General features: G+C 36.0%; 1 protein-coding gene and 1 long non-coding RNA gene across 2 annotated transcripts; one reads left to right on the top strand and one right to left on the bottom strand.

Moving 5' to 3' along the window:
* Nucleotides 1–16,150: 16,150 nt before the first annotated feature.
* Nucleotides 16,151–16,917, bottom strand: spink2.4 (serine peptidase inhibitor, Kazal type 2, tandem duplicate 4). Its single transcript, XM_003199876.5, has 4 exons — nucleotides 16,830–16,917; nucleotides 16,618–16,652; nucleotides 16,426–16,535; nucleotides 16,151–16,336 (listed from the first exon to the last, which is right to left on the bottom strand). Exons 1-4 carry the CDS (start codon nucleotides 16,864–16,866, stop codon nucleotides 16,288–16,290), a joined length of 231 nt encoding a protein of 76 aa, XP_003199924.1. The 5' UTR covers nucleotides 16,867–16,917; the 3' UTR covers nucleotides 16,151–16,287.
* A 4,346-nt stretch (nucleotides 16,918–21,263) lies between these two features.
* On the top strand, nucleotides 21,264–23,493 carry LOC141377485 (uncharacterized). The gene is made up of 2 exons (XR_012389667.1): nucleotides 21,264–21,494; nucleotides 22,355–23,493. It is a non-coding gene; the product is annotated as an uncharacterized lncRNA (long non-coding RNA).
* The last annotated feature ends 3,312 nt before the right edge of the window (nucleotides 23,494–26,805 follow it).

Raw genomic sequence — 26,805 nt, 5'->3', positions numbered from 1 at the left:
CTCCGTCCAGTCCAGCCCTTCAGTAGGCGCGCGACAACACCTCTCTTGAGTATGCACGCTCAACCCCCCCTCGACGCTTTACAATACGCGCGCCACAACACAGCTGATCAGAACGCGCGCGACAGCACCGCTATTCAGCACGCGCGCGGCGACAACACCCGCTTTAGGTTCGATCATTTCCATCTTTTTTTTCATCTCCGCTACTATCAGCACACTCCATTTCCGCATTACTGGATCTGTAGCGACAACAGACCGCAAAGGATTATGGCCACGCCTGGGCTGATGGGAAATGTAGTTTCAGCTACCTCCCGTTTGCTTCATTCGCCTGAGCAAATTTTCTCAGAAGACCCATAGTTTTACCGAGTCATGCGACTTCGGTAATATCGAAAAAATTTAATATTGCGGTATGACGGTATTTACAATACCGTTACATCCCTAATGTATACACTTCAACTTCTAAACATTGCCCCTTATGACTTGTTTTGTGGTCTAGGGTTAAATTTGAATTTTAAATTAAACAGTTCAGTATTAGTTTTTAATTTTACTGTAAATTGGAATTGACAATTGAGAAATAAAACAGGTATCTAAAATGTTGGTATAAGGCCGGATATAACTTAAATACAATGAACACTATAACTGCATTTATTTAATTAGCCAGGGACTTGAAGTCTCTGACTTTCTCCACGTGTCTGGATAAGTTTCCTCAGGGTGCTTCGGTTTCCCCCATTGTCCAATGTTTTGTTAGCTAATGGAAAAATATCTAGAGAAGCGTTTTATTTAAAAATATATATTTGTTTTCAGAAATAATAAATCAAAATTAAGTGATTAAGTTTTGATTGATTTAAGTTTTTCCTTAAAACAAGCAAAATAATCTGTTAGTGAGCTAAGTAAAATAATCTTCTTTTTGGTTTGACATAAGTGTATTTTACTTTAATTTAGATTGATAAACTCTCCTAATATTGATTTAATATTTCTGAAAAAATAAAAATCTAAGAATTTTTTGACATTTGAAATAAAAACAAATCAAAAACTCTGAGTAAAAAAAAGCTTTTTTTGAGTGTACATTTGTTGCAGATGTAATAGAAAGCACCACTTAAGCAATGGGCTCTTGCTACACACACTCACATGGAGGGCTGAGCTCCGCTAGGATGAAATGGCAAAAATGAGTTGTTTCCACATGATTTTTATCATAAATTTTGCACATTGCACTGATCTTTTAAATTTAAAAACACATTTCTTCCTCCTCATACTGCATTGGAAATGTAAATTTCTGTTCGCTGGTTGCCCAGCATCATTATTATAAACTTCAGCTCATAAAAAATGCAGCTGCCAGCATTTTTACCAGGTCTGGAAAATATGATCATATAACCCCAAATTGTATCCTCCTTACACTGGCTGCCTGTTAAGTTACTTATTGATTAAAAAATATTGCTTCCTACCTATAAAGTTTTGAATATCCTAGCTTCTGTTTATCTAACCAAACTTCTGTCTCGCTACAATCCAACCCGCTCCTAAAGATCTCAAAACTCAAGGGCTTCTGGTAGTACCTAGAATAGCCAAGTCGAGTAAAGGAGGTTGAGCCTTCTCATTTGTAGCTCTAAAACTTTGGAATTGCCTTCCTGATAATGTTCGAAGCTCAAACACACTCACTCAGTTTAAACCTAGATTAAAGACCTATCTTTTTAGTAAAGCACACACACAATTCATCACATAATGGTATGATGCATGAATGTGCTCCACACAGGTGAGCTGGCTTGACAACCACCTGTATGAAACACTCCTTCTGTCTTAATGCACCATTTTGTTAGAACCACTCATATGCTTTACATGTTTGTTTCTATATTTGTTTATATAACTGCTTTTTTCATTTATAACACTCCATTTTTGCATTTTGTTTAAATAAACTATGAACACCAGCTATACTAATTATTTTCCTTATTTCCACCTGGGTATAATCATTCTGATGTCCCTAGAGACTATGCGGTGCCATTGATGCGATCCAAGACCTGTGGAGAAATTATGCCATGCCATATCCAGAGCTGATGCTGTGGTGTCATGAAGAAATGGAGTGCATTAGAATGATTCCTGAAAGCCAGCCTGACCACCCGCCGGTAACCTACTCACACCTGCAGTTCTCCACGATGGACTCCCAGCTTCTCCAGCCTTCAGCGCTTAGACTGCAGCTCCACACAGGAAGTTTAGCCAGAAGAATAATTGTCATGCTCGTGCCCAACTGAGCCTAATTCTTTCCTTTCACTTTGTCACTTAGTCAAGTTTTTTTTGTGCCATTTTTGCCAATGGCTTGCTCAGATTGGGACTTGTGGAGCTGCCCATTGATGGATTGATGGATACTCTTCAGTATTTGAACTTTGGATCCATTTGACTTCCCATTGCCACCAGAGCCATGTGAATTCCCAGAGCTGCCAGAGTCATGTGACCCTTCAGTGCTTCCTGAACCAAAGCCCACTGGCCCACTAGGGTTATACAAACTGCCAGTAACTCCTGAACCTGTGCCTCTTGACACACTGGGGTTAAATGAACTGCCAGTGCCTCCTGAACCAAAGCCTCCTGACCCACTGGGGTTAATGAACGGCCAGTGTCTCCTTAACCCAAGCTTACTGACCCACTGGGGTTAGCTAAACTGCAAGTGTTTCTTGAACTGGAGCCTCCTGACCCAATGTGGGTGTGTGACCCACCTGTGCCTGCTGAACCAAAGCCTCCAGACCTACTTCAGCTCTACGCTCCATTCTCTCCACAGCTCCACGCTCCAGGCCCTCCGCAGCTCCTAGCTCCAGGTACACCTTCGCTGCATGGTCCTGACCATCTGTCCCTCTCCCTGTTTCGCCACCTCTCCACCTCCCTCCCAAACTGTAGTTAGAGCTTCTGGAAACCGCTCCTAGAGGGTGGGCTCTGTTATGATCATCAGCGATCTAGCGACTGAAGATCGCTAACAAACTACAAGTCTGCTGCTTTATGGACTACCAGTTGCAGTCATGCTCCGCTTACACACAAACACACACACACACACATGCTCCTAATTTCCAGTAATTGCAGACACACACACACACACACACACACACATACACGAACACACAGACAGACAAAGCTAAAGCTCATAATTCTTTACCCGGACTATAACGAAAACGCTCTCATTAACATCATTGCTGAGTCTTGTTTATCTGTCAAGTTAACATTACGGCATGTTCTCCTTGTCTTGTTTTGCCGTATTAGACTTTTGCTTTGTTTGTTTATGCTGTCTGCTGCCTGCCTACACTTACGATTTGCCTGTTATTTGTTCACAACTCTGAATTCCCTACATACATCTGTTTGCTCCTGATTGTGATCATTGCCTGCCTGACCATTCTGTTTTTAATAAACTCTGCATTTGGATCCTCACTCCGTTGTCAGTGTCTCCCTTGTGACACAGGAAAGGGTTTCAAAAAGTCAAGGTTTTAAAGGGGTAGTCCGCTATGATATCATATTTTAAACTTTAGTTGATTTGTAATGTAACGGTGTGAACATAAACAATATCTCTGAATATAAAAAGTTCTAAGTTCAATGCAAAGGGAGTACTTGGGTTTCACAGAGTTAGCTTAGCAAAGTCTACAATGAACGAATTTGGGGGACTACAAAAAATACTTCCGCCCCCTTTGAGATCACAAAGGTTCGTTACTGCGCACCCAAACTGCGCAGGTAAGGGCCGTGGCCAGAGGCGCTGTAACGTTATAGCAGAGATGAAGCTAAAAATGTGTCTAAACACTGCTGTTTCCACAGAGCTTCGTATGTTTCTCTATTAGGGCTTCCAAAGGACATGACACAAAGACAGAAGTGCTTACAGTTCAATATTAATTATGTTCCGGAGAATTATAAAATAAACAGCAAGCATGATTTAACAAAACAGCTCCAGAATCTCCCAGTTCAGTGCTGGATTCGGCTAAAATCTCCTCAAAGCAGAAGCTATGAGATACAACCAGTAAGTGTTTTTATTTGTTAAAATTTATCATGACATGTACAGTGTCTAGCGTTAACGGTAAGTTATGCTGTATGCTTTGCGGGCAAACAATTTAGCTACAAATTCATATTTATCAGTCAAACTGCTGTAAACACACACACACACTCCACCAGCACGTTCGTGTCTCTTATGTGTGCACGCGACTTTGTATTGTCTTCGGGCAGCTTTTCCATGCGATAATAAAGTCGCAAAAGATATGTAAATGATTCATAATACTTACACCTGCATATTCCAGATATATGTGAAACACGTTGTGTAACGCTTTGAGTAAAAAAAAAATACAGGATAGCTTACCGCATGAACTGGTGGTAGCAGCAGGAAAATAAATCAAGGCTCACACAGATAGCATCCCAAATCTTGTGCTTTATTCTTCTGTCACGATATATTACAGAAAATAACTTAATCCCAGCATCAGAGAATAATAAGAAAAAAAACTCCCGCGCACATGCGCTTGTTACAGAAAGTTTACACATTCACACACACACATAGACGCACACACACAATAGCAAACGCTCTTAAAGGAGCCGAACCCCATTTTCACTCGTTACAGACACTACAGATTTTATTTTAGTGAGCAGGCAGGAGGTTGAATGATTGTTTACACAGCAAAAAGTGCATGCTTTTATGGGCATACGTGGAGCTGATTCGGGAATCGCAGCACATTATGACGACGACCAATCAGAGTCACTTAAGGGTTGGCCTTTCAGAGGAACTAGGAAATTTGACAGTCGTTTTCATGTTAGCTGATTAGCTATATATAATCAAAGTGAGATATATGAAAAAATAACGCGATTTCCTTAAAGTGAATCATGAGCACACATTGCATTTTATAAACACAATAAACCCTAAAATTACATTCTAGACCACCCCTTTAATACTAAGGTATATGTACAAGTTTTTTTTTAATATGTGTTTTTGAAACTAATGAAGACATAAGAAGCCAATGATTTATTTTTAATTATTTAGCCTGACATGTTTAGCATGTTATATTAAAAAGTAGTTAAAACAAAATCAGGTTTTTGAACACTGGGTATCATGCAGTTCACTCTGTTTTATAAATTGATATTTTGTATTTGTAATGTATTTTAAGTGTTTGTAAAGATATTTGTACTGTTTTAGTACATACTGTAAAAAGCTAATTAGGGGCTAAAGCTGTGAATTAGCCAATTAAGTTGAAAGCTTTGCTGGTTGATTTGAGAAGTGTCTGGATGCAGACCTGGTGCAGTGCAATCTGAGTTGCATCCCATGCTTTTTAATGCGCTCACTCCATTGTGTGTATTGCATCGCTGAGGGATCCAATTGATCTTGCTTCATAAAGGTTGCATCCAGATACTATTGGTTAATTTCACCGTCACTAATATTCTTATAATATGTCATTTATTTGACTTGGAAATGGAATTAAAAAAGGAATCACCCACACAGTGCACTCCAATTTAGTGAATTTTCTTTTTTTAGAAAGCCTCAGTGTAAAATCGAGAGCAACATGTTTTCATTTTGCTGTGTTGTGATTTGATTGCTGAAAGAATCTAATAGTATCTGGATGCAGTCTTTATGATGCAGGCTGAGATTGCATCACTCAGCGATGCAATCTCAGACACAATGCAGTCAATGGAGTGAGTAACGTCAATGTGACGAGTAGGGTCAGGTCAGGGGTGGGGTTAGGGGAGCGCATTAAAAGCATTGGATGCAGCTCAGATTGCACTGCACCAGGTCTGCATCCAGCCCCCTCTCAAAGTATCAGCAGTTCTTGGATTTCCACCTTGCTTTAAAACTTTGTTTTCAGTGTGCATGATAAGGCCCTGCTTAACTTTGAATAAATTCTTTAATTCTTTGTTATTATTATTATTATTATTATTAATAATACCTTTATTTCATATTATCTTGATATGTGCATCTAATTCTGAGAACATGCATACTGACAAAGCAGTGTTAATGCAACCATGTACAATATGTGAACAATGAGTAAACATAAAACCAAGGTAAATCACTTCATCACATTTTTAAAATGTTTAAGAAAAAAAGACACTCAGCAAGTTTGGTGTCACACCCTTGCCTCGTTCCTGCAGCCCCAATTACTGCTCTACCTCATCATCATCCACTACACACCACACTCTAGACCCTCACCTGCACCTGCATCTGCTCTCACTCACCAGCTGGAATTAAAGTTAGATGGTCCTCCACTATGGCTCTCCCTATTTCTCCTGTGCTTTTCTGTGGATATATTTATTCTCCTGTGGATGCAAACACACCTGCTTAAGGGAAATGACTAAAGTTATTAGTGTATTACCAAAGACCTGGAACTTACAATTTGAACTGTGTGTGTGGGATCGATCTTCCTCTCCCTCTGCTACACCCCTTACCTGCTTCATCTCTAAGCTGTGCACTGCACAAATAAATACCCCTTAAAGATTTATCCCTCATTGTCTTCCTAGTATGACCGTGGCATCTGGAAATTTGTTTTCTGGCGTTTCTCTTTTTTCATTCATTCAAATGTAGTCAACTACATGTTCACATATGGTTGAGTTGAATGTTCTTCTTGAGGTTTTTAACTAAATGGTTTTAAGTTCAATCTACTGTTGTAATAACTTAAGGTAAACTTAATCCTTATGAGTTAGAACAACATGAAAGATTGTGTAACACTGCATTTTTTACAGTGAGAAATGCATTGTAATACCAGTGAAAATTCACAAAGCCTAATTTTAATACAATTAGACACATTTGAGTTTTATTAGTAAATGTTCTAAGTTAGGATACTGTAGAATAAACAAATAAGGAGCACAGTTTTAAAAATGTGTTTAATTTGTGAATATTTACATACTCCTCCTGTTAGAACATTTTCATTCATTCATTCATTCCTTCATTAATTTTCTTGTCGGCTCAGTCCCTTTATTAATCTGGGGTCGCCACAGTGGAATGAACCACCAACTTATCCAGCCAGTTTTTACGCAGCGGATGCCCTTCCAGCTGCAACCCATCTCTGGGAAACATCCACACACTCATTCACACACACACTCATAAGCCCCTTTCACACAGTGATACCGGTAAATATCCGTAAAATTTCTGGAACGACTTGACCGGTATATTCAAAAAAGCGCTGTTCACACAGGTAAGGACGTTACGGAATTTTTCCGGAAAAGAGCATTCACACATCCATCGCAAAATGCCGGTAAATTCTGATATCATTAACCAGAAATGACCTCTAAATGGCTGCACTTGTGTTTGTAAACATTTGACTACATTACATACTCTTCGGATGGATCAGTATTGAGAACAACTCTAATGAAAACATAGAGAAACACTTTCGCATGTCGAAATGTTCATGATATGTGTGTGTGCTGGCACTATGGGCGCTCACGGGCTCACGCAAAGCTTCAAGATAAACAAACAACGGATTATCATAAACATTTTATCGATAATTATTTACACAGTTAGCATTAAGAAGGAACATAGAAACATTATCTGACTAACATCTAGCAGCTAAAGGTGTCTGGAAAAAAAATTCAAAGGCTTTTATTCTCATAAACCGCGTGCACGTGAATGCGTCTGACTGTTCTGATTGGCTAAAGCAGGTGTCTCATGTCAGCACGTTCTAGACGTGGACGCGCTCTTTCCCGCAATCTTCCTTCTTCATTCACACAGCGCAGCATTCCGGCAAATTACCGGTAATGTTACAACTTCTCTTTCCGGAATATAGCCAGAACGAAATTGCCAGTAATTTTCCAGAAAGGTCTGTATGTGTGAAAGGGGCTATACACTACGGACAATTTAGCCTACCCAATTCACCTGTACCGCATGTCTTTAGACAAAGAGGGGGAAACCGGAGCACCCGGAGGAAACCCACATGAACGCAGGGAGAACCTGCAAACTCCACTCAACTGAGCCGAGGCTCGAACCAGCGACCCAGCAACCTTCTTGCTGTGAGGCGAACGTGCTACCCACTGCGCCACCTAGAACATTTTCACAAGAACTGAATATTACACAATATCGGTCTGTGGGTGGGAAATAAAGTGCAATAAAAGAAGCCCATCGCATGTGAAAGTGATTAATTACATTGTGTACTCATAACTGTAAACCAAAAAACGATGCTGGAGCAGATTGTTCTTGTGCTTTGTTTAGCTTGTGGGTTTAAACTAACTTTGAAAATCACTGAACATCAAAGTTTGATGTTTCCAGTATGATGTTCATTACTTGAAAGTTGAAACTACAACAATTGTGTAGGAATATACTGTACTTTAACAATAGTTTTTTCATCTATGTTGTTATGAACAGTAATGACAAGAGCCATTTTTTTATCTTTTACAAACTATTATTTATTTATTTATTTATTTATATTCTTTATTTAGAAACACATTTTATATGTCATTTGTTAATGTATATAAACTATCATAATAATCCGAAAATGGGGTAAATGCTGATCCAGACCCACTTGTTTTATTCTGGATGGGACATAAAGGCTGGAACCACATTTTACTCTTTAACGGTTTTAGTTACAAAATAAAACATTTTCTTTTATTCTTTAAATAAAGCATTGATAAACAAGTCAGTGTTTTGTTATTTGAATTCTGGCAGTAGAAGTCATCTGGCAGTATAAGGCATCTGGCATCTACTAAGTTTTTATCATGACTCTGGAACTGCTTTTGTTTTTTAACATGTTGGGGAGTTTAAAAGGGCCAGAGTCCTGCAGAGTTTAGCTCCGACCCTAATCAAATTCTAGATATAATAGCAAGCAGAGATGTATAGTAACAAAGTAGAACTACTTTACTACTGTACTTAAGTACTAAAAGGCTGTATCTGTACTCTACTGGATTGTTTTTTTTCTCCTACTTCCACTTTTACTTCAGTACATTTTTTCGATGAGTTTAATACTTTTACTCTGATAGATTTTTTATGTGCTGCATCGTTACTCATTACTAGGGGTGTCAAAATTATTGATATCGGATCAGTAATAGATCATAACCGGTTATTACATACTGACGTCATTTATCTCCTGTGCGCGATGTCGCAGTAGAATGGTGAAGGAGGCGAGGGCAAGTAAATAACATTGTTACTACAATGAAGGTGGCACAGTACACGAGTTGCTATTTTACTACTATGGAGAAATGCGGTTACATTAGCTTATTTGCTTTAAATGCTCATGCTTTCTTCTGTGCATGTATTGGAGTTTTGTTTGATGCATTCAAAAAGAGTGTTTTCTTTGAGCAGGTCAAATTAAGGGAACAGTTCATATATCTTACTTCTGTATTAAAGAACAAAATTGTATTTCAAATATTATATAAATATATTTATAGATTTTAATAAAAAAAAAAGCTTGTGTTGTGAAGAAAAAATCTAATTATGTATGGAAAGCATCGTCAGTGTACTGTGATGCACAGGGATATTGAATTGAACCGTATCAATGGCATGATAATCAGAACCGTACAAAACCGTGAGACCAGTGTAGATTCACACTCGTTACAATAAAGAACTTTTTCTTGGCTACAGCATGGAGGGTGCCATAGTGATCAGCGTCTTCCGGTAGAATGTTTTGAACTTTCGTTTACAGCATTTACAGCCAGTAATTTGCGATCTGAAATTGGCTTTCAATAGCATTTTGAGTGGATTATGGAATGTTTTTGTGACACAACTGGAAAGGTGTGTGTTAAAGCTGTTATAATCGGTCAGATCTGTGGTTCAAGAGTGAGAGAAAAACAGTATCGTAAGCCATGTTTCTTTTCGTTCTGCTTAATCTCGTGCCCCAAAAAAAGATATTTAAAATAAACAAAACAATATGATGTCTTTTGACTGCTTTCTTTAATAACTACATTACACAAAACTTGTACTTTTACTTTCAGTACTTGAGTAGTACATTTTGAAATAAACTAGTTGCAATACTTAAGTACAGTATAACAAATGTTAAATACTTTAGTACTTCCACTTAAGTATGGTACTTAAAGAGCAACTTTAAGTCACCTTTTAATAGAGCACTTGTACTTTTAATTAAGTCTGGGTCTCCAGTAATTTATACATCTCTGCAGCAAGAAACTTCCTGGCTGATGTGTGGAAGCAAGTTAAAGCTAAACTCCAAAGGAAGCACGCCCTCCAGGATCAAGTTTGGACATCCCTGGTCTAGATTAAGTCTTTACCTGTCTCTCATTTTCTAAAAAGCTGTTACAAGTATACAACTTTTTTTAAATGATTTTACAATACAACTTGATATGTTTTAAATGATCAGACAAATCTGAAAGGACATATTCTGAAAATGCATTTTTGTTTTTAATTAAATAAATTAAAACTTAATAAACAATAGTGGGGTAAATTAAAATTAAGTAAATTACTTTTATTATTATTTTAAGTATACTTTTTCTAAGATTTTGCTTAAAACAAAAGCATGAAATTAAATCATCACGGAATATTCGAGAGGGTGCTTGCTGCAGAGCCATTTGAGCAGAGCTGAGCTCCAGCGAGGGGGAGCATGAGCTCTCGCTCTGCCTCCTGTAAGCTGTTTTAATGCGTACACTAACCCCACCCCTAACCCTACCCCCAGTGACATCACTTGTAGAAGAAGTGCAAAAAAGTGAGGACAGGTGAAAATCCAATCTACTTGCTTACACTGCAGACATGAGAACACAGATCCGATTCATATCGGAAAAATTTCCACATTTGAACAAGGCCTGAATCTGATTTGAGTAAATCAGAATCCATGTGATTTGTTCCTGCTTACATGTACATGGGCCATATCACATCTGTGCTACATGGGAGGAAAAAAATCGGAATCGAGTCACTTAAACAGTGCAATGTAAATGCAGCCTTAATGTAGAGGTAATGCTTAACAGATAATGAATTAACTATTTGGTAATGCTTAATAAATGATTCACAGTGTTTAGTAATTTAGTTACTAATGCATAGTTATTACAACATAATCATGTTCACAAAACAATGTAGGTTATGTCAAAGCAGCTTAACAAAGACGCTCTTTCAGCTCTGTCAGTACTGTCAGTAGAGTAGATTGAAACCGAACCATGGCTATCTGTTTTTAAAATCAACAGGGCATGTCTTCAATTACTTCATGTCTGAGAGCTAGTTGATTTCTAACTGATTCTGTTATTTTGCAATCCTACATGCTAGTATTAAGAAACATGAGTTTGCCCAATATCCTATAGAGAAGGCACAATGTGAGGTAAAAGTAAAATAATCTTCTTTTTGGTTTGAAATAAATGTTTTACTTTAATTTAGAAGTAAGCAATGTGCTCTTGGTACACACACTCACATAGAGGGCTGAGCTCCGCTAGGATGAAATGGCAAAAATTAGTTGTTTCTACATGATTTTTATCAGAATGCAAAATTTCACATAGCACTAATCTTTTATCTTCACAAACACAATTCTTCCTCCTCATATTTGGAAATTTCTCATCGCTGGTTGCCCAGCATCCTCTTAATAAACTTTAGCTAGTTCAAAATGCAGCTGTCAGCAAAAATACGATCATATCACCCCAATTTTATCCACCTTACACTGGGTGCCTGTTAGGTTCCTTATTGATTATAAAATATTGCTAACTATAAAGCTTTGAATATCTCAGTTTCTGTTTATCTAACCGAACTCTGTCTGGCTACAATCTAACCCGCTCCTAAGGATCTCAAAACTCAGGGCGTATAGTACCTAGAATAGCAAAGTTGAGTAAAGGAGGTTGAGCCTTCTCATTTGTGGCTTTAAAACTCTGGAATAGCCTTCCTGATATTGTCCGAGGCTCAAACACACTCACTCAGTTTAAACCTAGATTAAAGACCTATCTTTTTAGTAAAGCATACACCCAATGTATTACATCATGGTACGATGCATGAATGTGCTCCACAAAGGTGAACTGGCTTGACAACCACCTGTAGGACACACTCCTACTGTCTTAATGCACCATTTTGTTAGAACCACTCTTATACTTTACATGTTTGTTTCTATATTTGTTTCTATAACTGCTATTTTTATTTATAGCACTGCATTTTTTCAGATCATTTAAATACATTATGAACAGCAGCTATGCTAATTATTTTCTTCATTCCCTATTTCCACCTGGGGATACTCATCCCGATGCCCTTAGTGACTATGCAGTGCCATTGATGCAATCCAAGACCTGTGGAGAAAGGATGCCAAGGTATCCATAATCCTGGACCAGCCCTTACCCTGAGCTAATGCTGTGGTGTCATGGAGGAATGAAGTGCATGAGTTTGATTTCTGAAAGACCACTGTAAAATGAGTCCCCGCATTGATCTTGTTGGCCAGCCTGACCACCCGCCGGTGACCTACTCACACCTGCAGTTCTCCACGATGGACGCCAAGCTATTTCAGCCTTCGGCACTTAAGCTGCTTTTCCACTGCACACGACATTTGGACACGACTGTCGGAATATGCCTCCTTGTGGCAGTCGCACAGTATTTTCAGTGTTGTCGTGCACCATGGGAGAGAAGCTGATTCTCACAGTGTCAGAAATAAAGGAGTGCAAAAGCAAGAGTCTTTTGGCACGTTTCCACTGAGTGGTGCATTCCACTAAGTGTGGTCGTTTCCACTGACAAAAAGCGTACCAAACCGTGCCATACCACTTTTTCGGGTACCAAACAGGAGAAAGGGTACCAAAGGGTGGAGCTACACGTGCAGTTAAACGCTGATTTGGTAGAATTACGCCACAAGCTCATGGAACTAGACAGAAGAAAACAAAAGAGCTGCCATGTTTTTTAAATACAAAGCCAAAACATTACATGGAAATACTATATGCATATAATAATGAGCCATGGATGACCAGGGCTCAAACAAACCTCGTCGTCGTCTTGATGAACAGACACAAAGCCAAGAAGAAAAATCTGCCGTGTCCTGTTGTTGTTTTACGAGCCTGTCTAAAAGTGCAAGTGGTTTTGCTTTTTTTTGGGACCTCGAGATCGGGTCTAACGTTATATTTGATATAATGAATTTCTTGAGCTGATGATAATAACGTGTGTGTGATTATTGAAGTGTCTCCGTCATCTGATCCATTCAGAAAGAAAATGACAAGCGCGAGAGTGAAGCACGGAAAAAAAAGAGAAGCCCGACAAAACACAGGAGCAAAATTGTTTTAGCGACCTAAATCATGAACAAACTGTCATGTTTATCATTGCCTTTTGGACTATTATGAACTGGGAATGACAGAATTACTCTCTAACAGAGCTTATATGTGCTGGGGAAGATTAAAGACACAGATGAAAGGTTTGCGCTGACTGTGGGCTATATTACGTGTGTTTTTGAACTCAAATAAGTACTAAATGTATGATGTGTGTAGTTTTTCTATAATTAATAGTATATCGGAGACTGTAAGGGTTTTTATGTCTTTATATATGTTGCATTTGTATATTTATTTTATATGATTACAGACGTTACAGTAGGCTATTTTTGACTGTTATTGATCTGCAGTTGTAATCAAATCATGTTCATAGAAAACTTAGTAATAAACATTTATACTGAAGTATTTATGTGTGTAAAGTATTTGTTTTGTGAGAATTTCTTCTTATATGAAATGTAAACGACCCGTACAGCTTTACTGTAGACATTTATTCGAGCAAGCATGACGTCAACTTAAACTTTGTCATACACCATGCCCACCAAAAGGGTACCATTTGTGGTGGAAACACAAGCCTGATAAAGGTGACCCATACTGACCCGAATCGTACCATACTGTACTAGTCAGTGAAAACGAGCCATAAGTTCTTTGAGTGTTAACATGGCTTCATAAATGAATGAATACTAGAAACTTATAGACCGCTAAAATACTGGAGGGAATGTGGAGACAACATTAAAAATATATATTTTTATTGCTTTCTTACTTACATTTATGAGCAGAATTTTTTTTTTAATATTGACTTTTTATAATTCAAAAAATAACAAACAAACTTCTATCTTGCGTGCACGGACCTGCTTGTAAAACACTGGAATACATCACATCCGGTTGGCCGGTCGCATACGGTCTAGTCGCAGGAGTTCAAATATTTCAACAGATCTGCAGCACAATTCGGATCTGAATTTTCCGCATACGGAGATGATCGGAACTCCACGCAGCTCCCGGACTGCTCTCTATTGGAAAAGAATGACTTCTATAAGAATCCAAAATATCAGACCCATATGAGAACTGTTAAGGAATTTCATGAGACAAGATGCAATGTTCCAATGCATTTTCTAATCTGAAAAGTGATGAAGAAACCAACTGTTCCACTGTTCTATTCAAATCACTGTTGACAATGCAAACACAGGCTGGAGAAACAGAGCTACTCTACAGCAGGGGGTAATGCGAAGAAGTCACCCTTCTCCTTCCACCTAAACCCCCCTTCTTGACCCTTATGTTACCTTTTGATTAGAGCACATTTCACATAAAATGTTCAAGGTTTTAACATGGTGTATCTTGCAGCACTTTATTCATGTTTGGTATCATTTTAAATGTCTCTGTCTTTAACCTGGGTTGGTGGCATCATAACCTAACATGCTTACCACTGTACCACAACAGCTGTACATTGAATAGTGACTTATCTAGTTATATCATCAGGATAATGTGTGTACAAAGAAAAAAGCATCTGTGCTTCATCAAAACACTTAAATATGTTTGTGCAATAAACCACAAGTCCAAAAAATACCTTATGGGAGGGAACAAAAACTTAGCAAAAACTGAGAACACAAAAATATAAATAAGATGCAACATTACAGCACATATATAAAATATAAAGACATTTTGGGAAAATGTACTTCTACTTAAAATTACTTAAAAACTTAAAATGACCACACTGAAAATCATTTTAAGTGTTAGTGATAATATTGGACTCACATTAAGTGTACTTAAGTACAACTTTTGGGAAAATGTACTTCTACTACAATACATTACTAATAGACTTTTTTTTTATATATTAACTTATTTTAAACTTAGGTAATTAAATTAGTATGTAAACAGTGTACTAAAAATCAACTAATGTTTAAAGCATTTAAAGCACACTTTTGAAAATCACACTAATAAAAGTATTTTGGATGTTTTTTCTGTAGTGTACTTTATTGTAGTACACTAAAACTTTATTTAAGTATTACTGGTATTTGGTATACATTTGTCAAGTGTACTAAAGTCCTATTGAAGTATAAACATACTTTCAATTAGTATATTTATAGTGTAAAACCATCAAACTTTTACCTAACACAAAAAATAACAATGTACTTAAAATGTATTTGCGGGTATTTAAGTGTATTTTAGTTGCATTTACTTATATATATATATATATATATATATATATATATATATATATATATATATATATATATATATATATATATATATATATTTTTTTTTTTTTTTCACCTGGGTAATCAAATGAGAAAAGGAAGAGGTGTGTGTGTGTGTGTGGTGGATGACAGAATTTATAGTTCCTATGATGACAGAATTGTAGTCCAGGTGTGGTGAATGTTTTCCAGCAATCTATACAGGTTAGATCGCAGGTGATCGTGACACTAAGTAATAAGCTAGCTGGAGTTTTTTATCCCCAATACTTAGGTCCGAATGCACAAAATGAAAATACAAACCAAAGTTGTAATGTATTTAATTAAAGGAGCCTATCAGGCAGAGGTTCAGCAATCTTCGACTACATTGATTTGTATGTACTGTAGTTTATATTTAATCCCAAATAGATGAAGAGTGTTTTTATTTTGTTTGGTTTTTATTTTCAGTTAAAGTATTACTTTTGTTTAGTCAAAAAAAAAAAAAACTTTCTTACTTTTCCATTAATCCAAAGAGGGAAATTGAATTTTGTTTGTTTTTATTATTGATTTGTACTGCTTTATTTTCAACAAACAAGTAAGCTTCTGTCCCATGATTGAAGTTGACACCTTTTTTAGGACTCTTAAAAACTTACTTTGCCACAACTTTGTAAAAAAGTGAGACTGTTCCACACATCTTTATGTTAACTACACTCAGGGCTTTATCTTGACCATTTCCTTATCATTCGATTTAGATTTTTGTATTTTGTAAACTTCCCAACAGATAAAACCCTATAAGGATCTCCAAAGTCCTCCAAAGTGGTAATATATATATATATATATATATATATATATATATATATATATATATATATATATATATATATAAAAGATATAAAAGATATCAAAACACTGACTTGTATATCAAGGGTTTATTTAAAGATTAGAATGCTTTAAAAAAGAAACACATTCTTCCTTTTGAGATGAAAACCCAGTAAAAGCAACACATGGTTCCAGCCTTCACGTCATCCCAAATAAGCTGAGTGGATCTGGCTCAGCATTCACCTCTTTTGGAGATTAATATGATGTTGCGCTTTTCCAAACTGCAACAAGATGATCAGTTTAAAGAAAACAATAAAACAAGTAGATGAACAGAACATTACAAACTTGAATTACATGTAGGTCTACTTACAACATTCTTGCACACAGGTCGCACTCATTTCCATATGTAATTCCATCTGTACCACAGACAGGCGTATATTCCTTGGTGCAGCCGGGCAGGTGGTATCGACTGCAGTTTGGCTGTAAATAAATGCACATACATATAGTTAATAGAAGATGGATAAAAAAGATAGAGAGCATAAGGATATATTGCTCAACTTACCACTGTAGGACAATCATAAGCTGCTGTTGCCATGGCTGTTTATAACAACATAGAAGCAAAAAACAATTATTAAAGTTTACCTACACAATTATTGTAGCTATTGTAGCTGTAAGTAATGACTAAACATAAAAAACAAAATTTTTGATACAAAACATGCTGGAAACATCCAAATTTGATGTTCCTTTATTGTCAAAATTAGTTTTCAAACTTACCTGACAAACAAAGCAGAAGAACAATCTGTGCCAGCATCGTTATTTGTTTATAGTGATCTGTTGACAAAGTAATTAATCACTTTTAGAGGCGGTGAGCTCCTTTTATTGCCCTTTATATCCCACCCACAGACTGGAGTTGTGTAATATTCAGTTCTTGCGAAAAACTGCTCCAAAGGGTGAAGTGTATGTGAATGTTCACAAATTTGAGAATATATCCAGTACCTGCTGTATTTCATAAAACAGTAACATTACTGTAATACTAATTGTAATAGTATTACATTTACTGTCAAATGTAATACATCATTTTACTGTTGTTGATTTTTACTGTAACCATAATTACAGTACTGATACACATACTGCAAAACTGAAAACAGTATTTTATTGTACATTTTACAAAAAGGCAGCAGGACTTCTGATGATCCTGCAAAAATGAAAAGCAAAATCTTTCACTTAAGTAAAAACTAATCATCACTCAAACGATTCGTTTCATTCAGAAACGAAACACTGCACTGCTGTTTTATATATTTAAAACTGTTTTTATTGTTTTGTTTTTGTTGTTGTTGGCGAAATACAATTACTGCCATAGTAGTGATGGCATGTCAGACAAATAAACCTTTTATTGAGTCATTTCATTAAATTTTTATTATTAATTTTTTATGAACACCTCTCCAGTGACATTTAATCTATTAAATCATCATGACGTTACTGTGCAAAGCATTAGAAAAAACCTGTTATTTTACATGTTTTTTTTTTCCAGCAGCTATGGTAACACAGTCATTTGGTTAAGTCAAGTTGTTTAAAATAATTTTATTTATTAAATACTTGCTTACCCATATATAGATGTAAAAATCAACCAAAAGAAACAATTTATTAAAATGTGAGGTATACCAAGCATGTTTGGTCTACAGAAAGAAGTAAACGTTACTTGAAGCATCAATCCTAATGAATTTATTTCTGAACTACAACCTCGTCTCGAATACAGCATTTTAAACATTTTTATACCAGGGGTGCTCAACCCTGTTCCTGGAGATCTACCTTCCTGTAGAGCTCACCTGCAACCTTGATCAAACACACCTGTCTTTAATTACCAAGTGCTCCTTCAGATCCTATTTAGTTAGTTTAGTTGGGTTTGATTAGGGTTGGAGCTAAACTCTGCAGAAAGGTAGATTTCTAGGAACAGGGTTGAGCACCCCATTTAAGACAATGAAAAGTAAGACATCTAGATAATATTTTATATTCAATCCTTTGTTGTGAAATTAAAATGACTTCCATTCAGTATATACGTAAAATAAAATGAATTAATGATAAAAAAAAATTAATAATATTAAATAAAACTCAATGTCAAATAAAATACTTCAGATCTAAATAAAGCAGGGTTTTTTTTACCTAAAGGTTCCTTCCCTCCAGTTAGTAGTTAGCATAGCATAGTTTCCCTCCATGATCTGTGCTTTATTCGGTTCTTGACTTAAGAGTAACTGGTGTCGCATTCCAGGCCCATCACAATCTAAGCTAGAAAGACAATATGACAAAAGACAAGACACTTATAAATAAAAAGTCTCAAAATAAAATATTTAAAGGGATAGTTTACTATTCTGCCACCATTTATTCCACATGTTTTAAACCAGTTTAAATTTGTGTTTAACCCACTTTTTTTTTTTAAATATCTGGGTTTGTGTTCAATGGAACAACACACAAAAAAATTTCAACTATTTTAATCAAGTGGAGGATGCCAAAGATGCCATTATTTTCATTTTTGGGTGAACTGTCCTTTCAATTTAAGTGTCAAGCATTACTCATAAAAACTGATGTATCACTTGAGGAAAACTAAAACTTGAGGAAAAAACTAAAAGAAAACTTACTGTGAGCAAGAGGAATCATTACGCCATTGTATTCAATTGTATAGTATTTAATTAACATTTTTTTCCACTATAAAACCCTTCAACGTGCAATCCATGCTAAGACAAACAAAATAAAATAAAACTGAATAAAATAAAATAACATATTGAACCAAACTTGCAGTTTCCAGGCTGTTTGAAACACATATGCCCAGTAAAATTGCTAATAAACACAAATACTACAATTAGTAAACAACATTTGTCTAATATTTCCTCAGCACTTGGTAGCCAGCTATGGTACAACCCCACCAATCTGTATGGGTTTAAATACATTTTGACACAAATCATTATATATATATATATATATATATATATATATATATATATATATATATATATATATATATATTATTACAACAGGCTCAAAGTTGCAACATTAGAGAGACAATACGGACCAGGTAAATTGAAAAGAGAAATTATTTATTAGCAAAACGTATAATTAACAAAAGTAATAAAGCAATCAAAGTCAGTATAGGTGAAAGTCAGTAGTGAAAAGCATGTGTATGGAAGTGTACTGAGCTCATGATCCAAACACAAACTAAAATAAATCAAAAGCAGCGAGCAGAGACGTCCAGCTAATCGAGCTCTCCCAGACAGAATGTCGGACTCCTTATAAACCACACACGATGAGTCTCAGGTGGGATGACCCACCCACCAATCTGCAATCATCATGCAGGCTCTGCAAATCACAAAAAACACACATACAAACAGGCCCCACATGGGACCTAACAATATATATATATATATATATATATATATATATATATATATATATATATATATATATATTTGAACAGTTGAATTCAGAATTATTAGCCCCCCTGAATTATTAGAACCCATGTTTATTTTTCCCCAATTTCTGTTCAACAGAGAGCAGATTTCTTCAACACATTTCTAAACATAATAGTTTGTTCTGTAGACTATCAAATATCAAAACAAAAAGTTAGCTTAAAGGGACTAATAATTTTTTCCTTAAAATGGTGTTTAAAAATTAATAACTGCTTTTATTTTAGCCGAAAACAAATAAGACTTTCTCCAGAAGAAAAAACATTATCTGACATTCTGTGAAAATTTTTGCTCTGTTAAATATAACATGGGAAATATGAAAAAAGCAACAAAAATTCAAAGGGGGGCTAATAATTCTAACTTCAACTCTCTCTCTCTCTCTCTCTCTCTCTCTCTTTATATATATATATATATATATATATATATATATATATATATATATATATATATATATATATATATATATATACACACAACAGTTCTGTCTGGTTCTAAAATCTCCCACGAGTGCCGATATACTGCACTGCTACTTGTGTGATATTGCTGTTAATGACTTTGGTTTATATCTGTGTACTCAGAATGTACACTCACCTCAGGTACACCTAAACATCAAAAATAAAATGTACAATTAATGACACACTATAGGTGAATTTTAAATTAGGAGAGCCGTTGCCTGGTGAAGGTTGAGTCGAGTTGGCTGGTTCTAGAAATCGGCTCCTTAGTGAACAGTAAAGTGTCGAATCCGCCTAAAACCGATTCCTTTTTGTATAATATTGTAAGACATAACAATATGATTCATTACTATTTCGTTATACTGCTCGGCCAGACATTTATACACTAATTGCATATTGCTGCATGCACTTGTGAACATGTGTGATAAAATAATTCCTGAGCAAACGATTTAATTCAGATCAAACCGATTCAGTGTCGGTCGAGTGCTGAACCGAACCAGAGCAAATGTGATATTGATTACAATATAGCACTATTGTTTTTTTCATGTTACCAGTGAAAATATTACATATATCTGACTTTAACAATAAGAATAAAGTTCGTTTGGAGTGTTTTGAGAATCAATATTTTTTTCTCTCACAATTAATTTCACACAAATAAGCAAATAGTAATGGTAGATAAGAAAAGATAATATTATAATTTTTGCGTTTAATATGTCAAGAATTTAAGTTTTAACAGTTTTTCATGCAAGAATATAGTTCTACCAAACTGAAATATGCGTTTGTTGTACAGATATCATGAGTAATTTAAAGCGTGCTTTGCCGATAGCATCATTATCACTCAAACGTTTGACAACTTAAGTTCTTCTCAGAATGAGGTATACAAAAACACTCTAACAGTATAATAAACATGTAAAGAAAACTCCACAAGGGGAGAAAACAAACAGATATTAATGCAGTCAGCAACAAGGAAAATAAAACACTCTTACTAGATGTAGCTCAGGAGATCAAGGGAAACGCAAGGCAAGTTCACCAGAGATGACTCAAAAACGAGTGAGGAACACGGACAAAGTAGCCGCATTTCCACTATCGGGCCAGTGCGAGCCAGGGCTTTAATCGGGCCAGGGCGGGCCAATAGCCCGGGAGGTTGAGAAATGAGGCCGAAATCATGTCGCGTTTCCACTGTCGGGCCAGTTGCTTGCAGCGCGTCACGCAAACACCGCCCCCAGAACGTCCCCCGAATCAAACGTCACACAACCCGCCCACTTCAGCGGGAACAAAAAACTCAAATTATAGCCACAAACACAACCTGTCATCACTACGAGTGCTGGAAGATGGAGAACACCGAAGCGATTGCTTTTTTACTGTTTGTGGTCTGTTGGTGTAAGGCCAGACAGCGATCCCTGGATAAGGACATTCGAGTTCGGCTGCATTTACATCGAACACAGATTTTGGCTGCAAGGCGCAAAAGAGCAGCCGAGCGACGAGAACGACGTATGCAACGACAACTGCAACGGCAACAGAGGATGAACATGGTAATATTTCCCGTGATTGTTTTTGAAGCATTTTGTTGTTTGTAAATACCATCATATATGCCGTGTTGTTGTTAATGCCATCGATTGTAAGGATGTAACCGGATGATAAGTATTTCATTCTTTGCTCTTAAAGTAGCACATATGCATAAAAACGTACTGAAAAGCTTTAAAAGTAACGTTTATCATTATTGTGGTATTCTGATTGTGATATTTTGATGTTGCATATTTCTTTTGAGTATTTGGGCTGTGTGTGTGTGTGTGTGTGTGTGTGTGTGTGTGTGTGTGTGTGTGTTTATAGTGGTTGATACATGGTATTATTTGTCGTGATTGTCATTTTTGTTATAAAATAGATTGTTAATATATCATAAAAATCTATTAATGTATTACATATGTATTATAGCATATAGAGTGGCAGGAGATTTCACATTGTATAAATAACATAGAGGTAAAGTTTGTTGGTTTTATATTCAAATATTCAGACTTTCTCCTTAATAATATAATTTCAGAAAATAATTATTGGCAAATTCTAAATAAGGAAATCATATTAGCAGCAAATGACTATCGAAATACAACATTGTTCACAGTCCATTATGATATATTCACAGTATATTATGGAAGTATTAATGTGATATAGAAGTCATACTTGCATGCCAAACTACAACTGAATTTTCAAATTAACATGTTAAACAATAGAGAGACTGCTAAATGAACAAATGTGCGAATATTAAACCCACTTTGGCTCTATTAAATAAGTGGTTTGTGTTGGTGTATAAACAGATTAGCTGATATGAATGTATTGTAATGTATATGTCTATCCATAGTAACTAATTGTTCTTTTTTTTTTTTGCTCTATTTTTCAGATGCTACATCACTACTACACCAACATACTGCGTACATCTGAAGTGTGGGCCTACAGTAGAACAAGTGACTGGTGGGAGAACACCGCTCAAAAGTACACAGATGACCAGTGGCTGGAGGACTTCAGAGTCTCTAGAGAAACATTCAGATACATTTGTTCAACGCTTAAGCCCTCACTACAGCGACTAGACACGTCATTCAGATTGTGCATTCCTCTGGCAAAACGTGTAGCCATTGCACTCTATAAACTCGCATCAACAACTGAGTATAGAACAGTAACTAACCTGTTTGCTGTCAGTCGGACCTCTGTGTGTCGCTGTGTGCATGACTTTTGTAAGGCTGTGATTGCTGTGCTTCGACCCAAGCTCATAAACACCCCTGACCAAGCAAAAATGGCAGAGATTGCTGATTATTTTGAGGACAAATTTGGTATTCCACAATGTGTTGGTGCTATTGACGGTTCACACATTCCCATACTGAAACCTCCACAGTACCAGTCAGATTTTCACAATAGAAAAGGCTGGCATTCCATAATTTTACAAGCAGTTGTGGATGGTAAAGGCCTTTTTTGGGACCTTAATGTAGGACAGCCTGGTAGAGAACATGATGCCAGCGTCTTGAAAAAATCATGCCTTTGGACCTGGGCAACATCCACCACAGCTTTTCCCGGCAGAGTAAAGAACATATGCGGAACTGAAGTAGGCTATTTCATTCTTGGCGACTCTGCATATCCACTGCAGAAATGGTTGTTAAAACCATATCCAGACACCGGCAGGCTCACAGAGGCTCAAGAACTTTACAACATGAGAACAAGTCGAGCCCGCTGTGTGGTTGAACATGCATTTGGGCGCTTGAAAGGCAGGTGGAAATGTCTTAGTAAAAGAAATGACTGCAATGTAAATGTTGTTGTTGATATGGTTGAGACATGCTGTACACTGCATAACTTGTGTGAATTACACATGGACAGGTTTGTGCCAGAATGGTCCTCTGATTGTGCTGATGCAGATGTTGAAAGACCAGATTATCTTGGTAATGACAGTTCAGATGCAAGAACTGCTCTGCAACAGTATTTCATGCAGCAACAATAATTGTAACATTGTTTTTTGTTGAGAAATAAAATACTAAAAACTACACATTAGAATTACCTTTGTGGTGCTTTTCACGATCAAATCTGTGACACAACGTGACATTTAGATTTATATAGTAACAGTATCATAAATTAAATGTATTGTATAGACAATTTATACATGTTAACTGGCTGAAAATATTTCGCTTTCATATCTACACAATAGTACACATACATTTTTATTTGATAAACCCGATACACCAACTAAACCTTTTCTCAGATTTATTTTTCTTCAAGTTGTAATTACTGTTTGTTGTTACATACCACAGAACTACACTTGATCCTGTTACTGGTTTGCAACAATGCAATTAAAATACGTGTGGAGGGGTAGCCATTAAAATAAATGGCTTGTGATTAAGTGCAATCATCTTTCATAATAGCTGCCTGACAGACTAAACCTTGACCTGAATAGAAGCTTTTTACATATAAGAAACCCATTATCAGGTATGACGGTTCATGCCAATGCCTACTTGATTGGCTAAATCATTTGACCTGAATAGGACCTGCTTTACATCTCAGAAGACACTTAGGCATACTTGTCTATTACAATAACAGTTTGATTCCCCAAAGCATTAGAGATGTTACAGACAACGATCATTACAACTGTGTACTAGCAAAACATTTCCCTTGGTACCCCTATGGCAAGCCGTTGTGACTTCTATTCATTATCAGGATATGTATTCTTGAATTTAACTATTTAATTCTTGATTTCAACAATCAACTGTCTTGCTATCGACAAATCAGTTATTGATATCAAACAAGCGAAATGTTGATATCAATATTACATTTCAAGTAGTTACAACACAAATACTTGATATCGGCTATGATGTCACCATTCACAAAAATACAAAAATACAAATGTTGATATCAAGAATTCAGACTTTTTTATATTCACAATTTACATTTCAAACTTGATATCAAGATTTTATATCCTCTTATCAATAAAAGACAAAACGGCTGTTCTGGCAAGCTGTTTATACTTTTTTATACTTTTTTTGCTTAACAGGAAGTTAATTCTTGAAAGCAGAAATTAAATTGTTTATATCAGTTGTCACATGTATACTAATGTTAATGTCTATTCTTGATATCAACAATTGAGTTGTTACTAGTAAAAGTATAAATTCCTGATATCAGGAACTTAATTTCACTGGTAGCAATGGTCACTCTTGACAACTGCAATTATATTTATCATGTCACATTTGTTATTTCTGATATCTAGAATGTTTTTCTGATATCAACAATTAGGGAAGTAAATTATTGATATCTAAAATCACTAGTGTCACAAGTAACAATTACATTCATGATGTCAGAAATTAACATTGTCACTAGTGGGAAAACAATTGTTGATATATAAAAAATGAACATTGTCACTAGTTGAAAAATGTTTTTTTAATATCAACAATTTAATTCTTGGTATCAAGAATTACATTTTCATATCAACAATCAATTTATTGATAGTAAGAATTGCATCTTAACTATAAAGAAATAAATTGTTGATATCAACAATTAAATATAAATGGCAGTCTATGGTGACATTTATCTAGTTTATAAAAATGTAATTGCTGATATAATAAATGTAATTGCTGATATCAAAAATTAAATTATTGCTATCAACAATTTTCATTCTTGATATGAACAATAAAATTTTGGGTATCAATAACTGAATTGTTGATAGCAATAATTTAATTGTTGATATCAGGAATTCATATCCTGAGAATGAATAAAAGTCAAAACAGCTTACCATAGCACCCCAGCTATCCAGGATAAGAGAAATTGCGGAAGGTATATGTTTCATTTGTAATTTCTGTTGTTTTGGTGTCTGCCTGCACCAACATCTGACACCCATCCCGAACACATGTCCCCACAGTTGTCTCAACATTTGTATTTTGGTGGAGAGCAATGATAGAATGCACATCCAACAAATTTGGATCTAGAAATGTTATAATGTGTCTAGTTTTAAATAACATGTTGTAGTTTACGTGTTTCACTATTTCCAAGAACTGCATTTAAGGTAATAGTTATACATGTACAGTTTCTTGCAGAGACCAACCAGTTTGTTTTGCCTGTATACTTTCTTGTGAGTCTTGCTTGGGCCCCTTTCATGAATCACCATACATCAAATAAGCCAAGTCTTGACCTGAATAGAAGCTTTTTACATATAAGAAACCCATTATCAGGTATGACGGTTCATGCCAATGCCTACTTGATTGGCTAAATCATTTGACCTGAATAGGACCTGCTTTACATCTCAGAAGACACTTAGGCATACTTGTCTATTACAATTACTGTTTGATTCCCCAAAGCATTAGAGTCGTTACAGACAACGACCATTACTAGACAACAGTTAGCAAGCATATTTTTATTCAACAATACCTGTTTTGATACCCCAAATAAAAATTTACTTTTATTCATTAAAATAAAGCATGCTATGTCATAAGAGCAGTAAACCTTATTCATAGACCTCCACATATTCTTATGGTTTACTATGAAACAGGATGCGAATTTGTATATTCCTAATACACAACAAACACAATACACAACTACTGAAAGAAAAGAGCTTTTATTTATGATAAATTATTAACAATAGTGCAAATTACGAAGGTGCAACACAACAAACAAAAATAACAAAGGTGCTTAAAAAAATAAAGGTGCTTAAAATAACAAAGGTGCTAAAAGTACTTTATAGCAGATGTCACTTGGACAGACTGCTCTACTTTTTTGGCAGAAGAGCAGCTGCCAAGCTACCAAGAATTGAATTTAACACGTCAGAGTCCTTCTGCCTTCTATCCATTTCTTTTTGCTGTAATTCCATATAAGCTGCCAGCTCCTCCCGTCGCATCAACATCTCTGCTTCTCTGTCCTCCCGTCTCAGTTTCTGTTCTGCCTCTCTCTGTTCTTGGTTCTGCTCACGAATGTACTGCATAAAGTCCCTGGACAAGGAGGTTGCCTTACGCTTTCGAGATTCTGTAGAGAAAAAAAAATGAACAAAGTAAGCCTCAAATACAGGATACTTTTTTATGCACATAGGCTTACTTTTGTGAAGTTTACACAATAAATATAAACTCTAAATACCTGGTCGTGTCCTCGGTGGAATGTGGTGTGATCCCCCTCTAATACCGGTTGTGCTGTCATGTCTCTCTGTAATATACATATACAGGAATAATTATGTACTGGCAAAAAAGGTTCTCTTATTTTGTCTCATCTGTGTAATCAAACATACCAGGGGTAGATGAAATAAGTGGTTGCGATGGACCATCCTCCAGTTCACTCAACTCCATGGCAGTGTTGTTTGATGGCAAATCTAGCACACACAACAAAAAATAAAAA

The sequence above is a fragment of the Danio rerio genome, chromosome 14, assembly GCF_049306965.1.
Source record: "Danio rerio strain Tuebingen ecotype United States chromosome 14, GRCz12tu, whole genome shotgun sequence".
NCBI lineage: Eukaryota > Metazoa > Chordata > Actinopteri > Cypriniformes > Danionidae > Danio > Danio rerio.
This window is presented reverse-complemented; position numbering and strand designations above follow the sequence as displayed.

Bases quoted from the DNA above. Each gene is read 5' to 3' on its own strand.
- spink2.4 (XM_003199876.5), bottom strand. From the start codon at position 16,866: ATGCTGGCACAGATTGTTCTTCTGCTTTGTTTGTCAG. The intron at 16,536-16,617 runs GTAAGTTGAGCA...ATTTATTTACAG, and splicing joins CTTATGATTGTCCTACAGTG to CCAAACTGCAGTCGATACCA. The intron at 16,337-16,425 runs GTAAGTAGACCT...ATCTTGTTGCAG, and splicing joins GACCTGTGTGCAAGAATGTT to TTTGGAAAAGCGCAACATCA.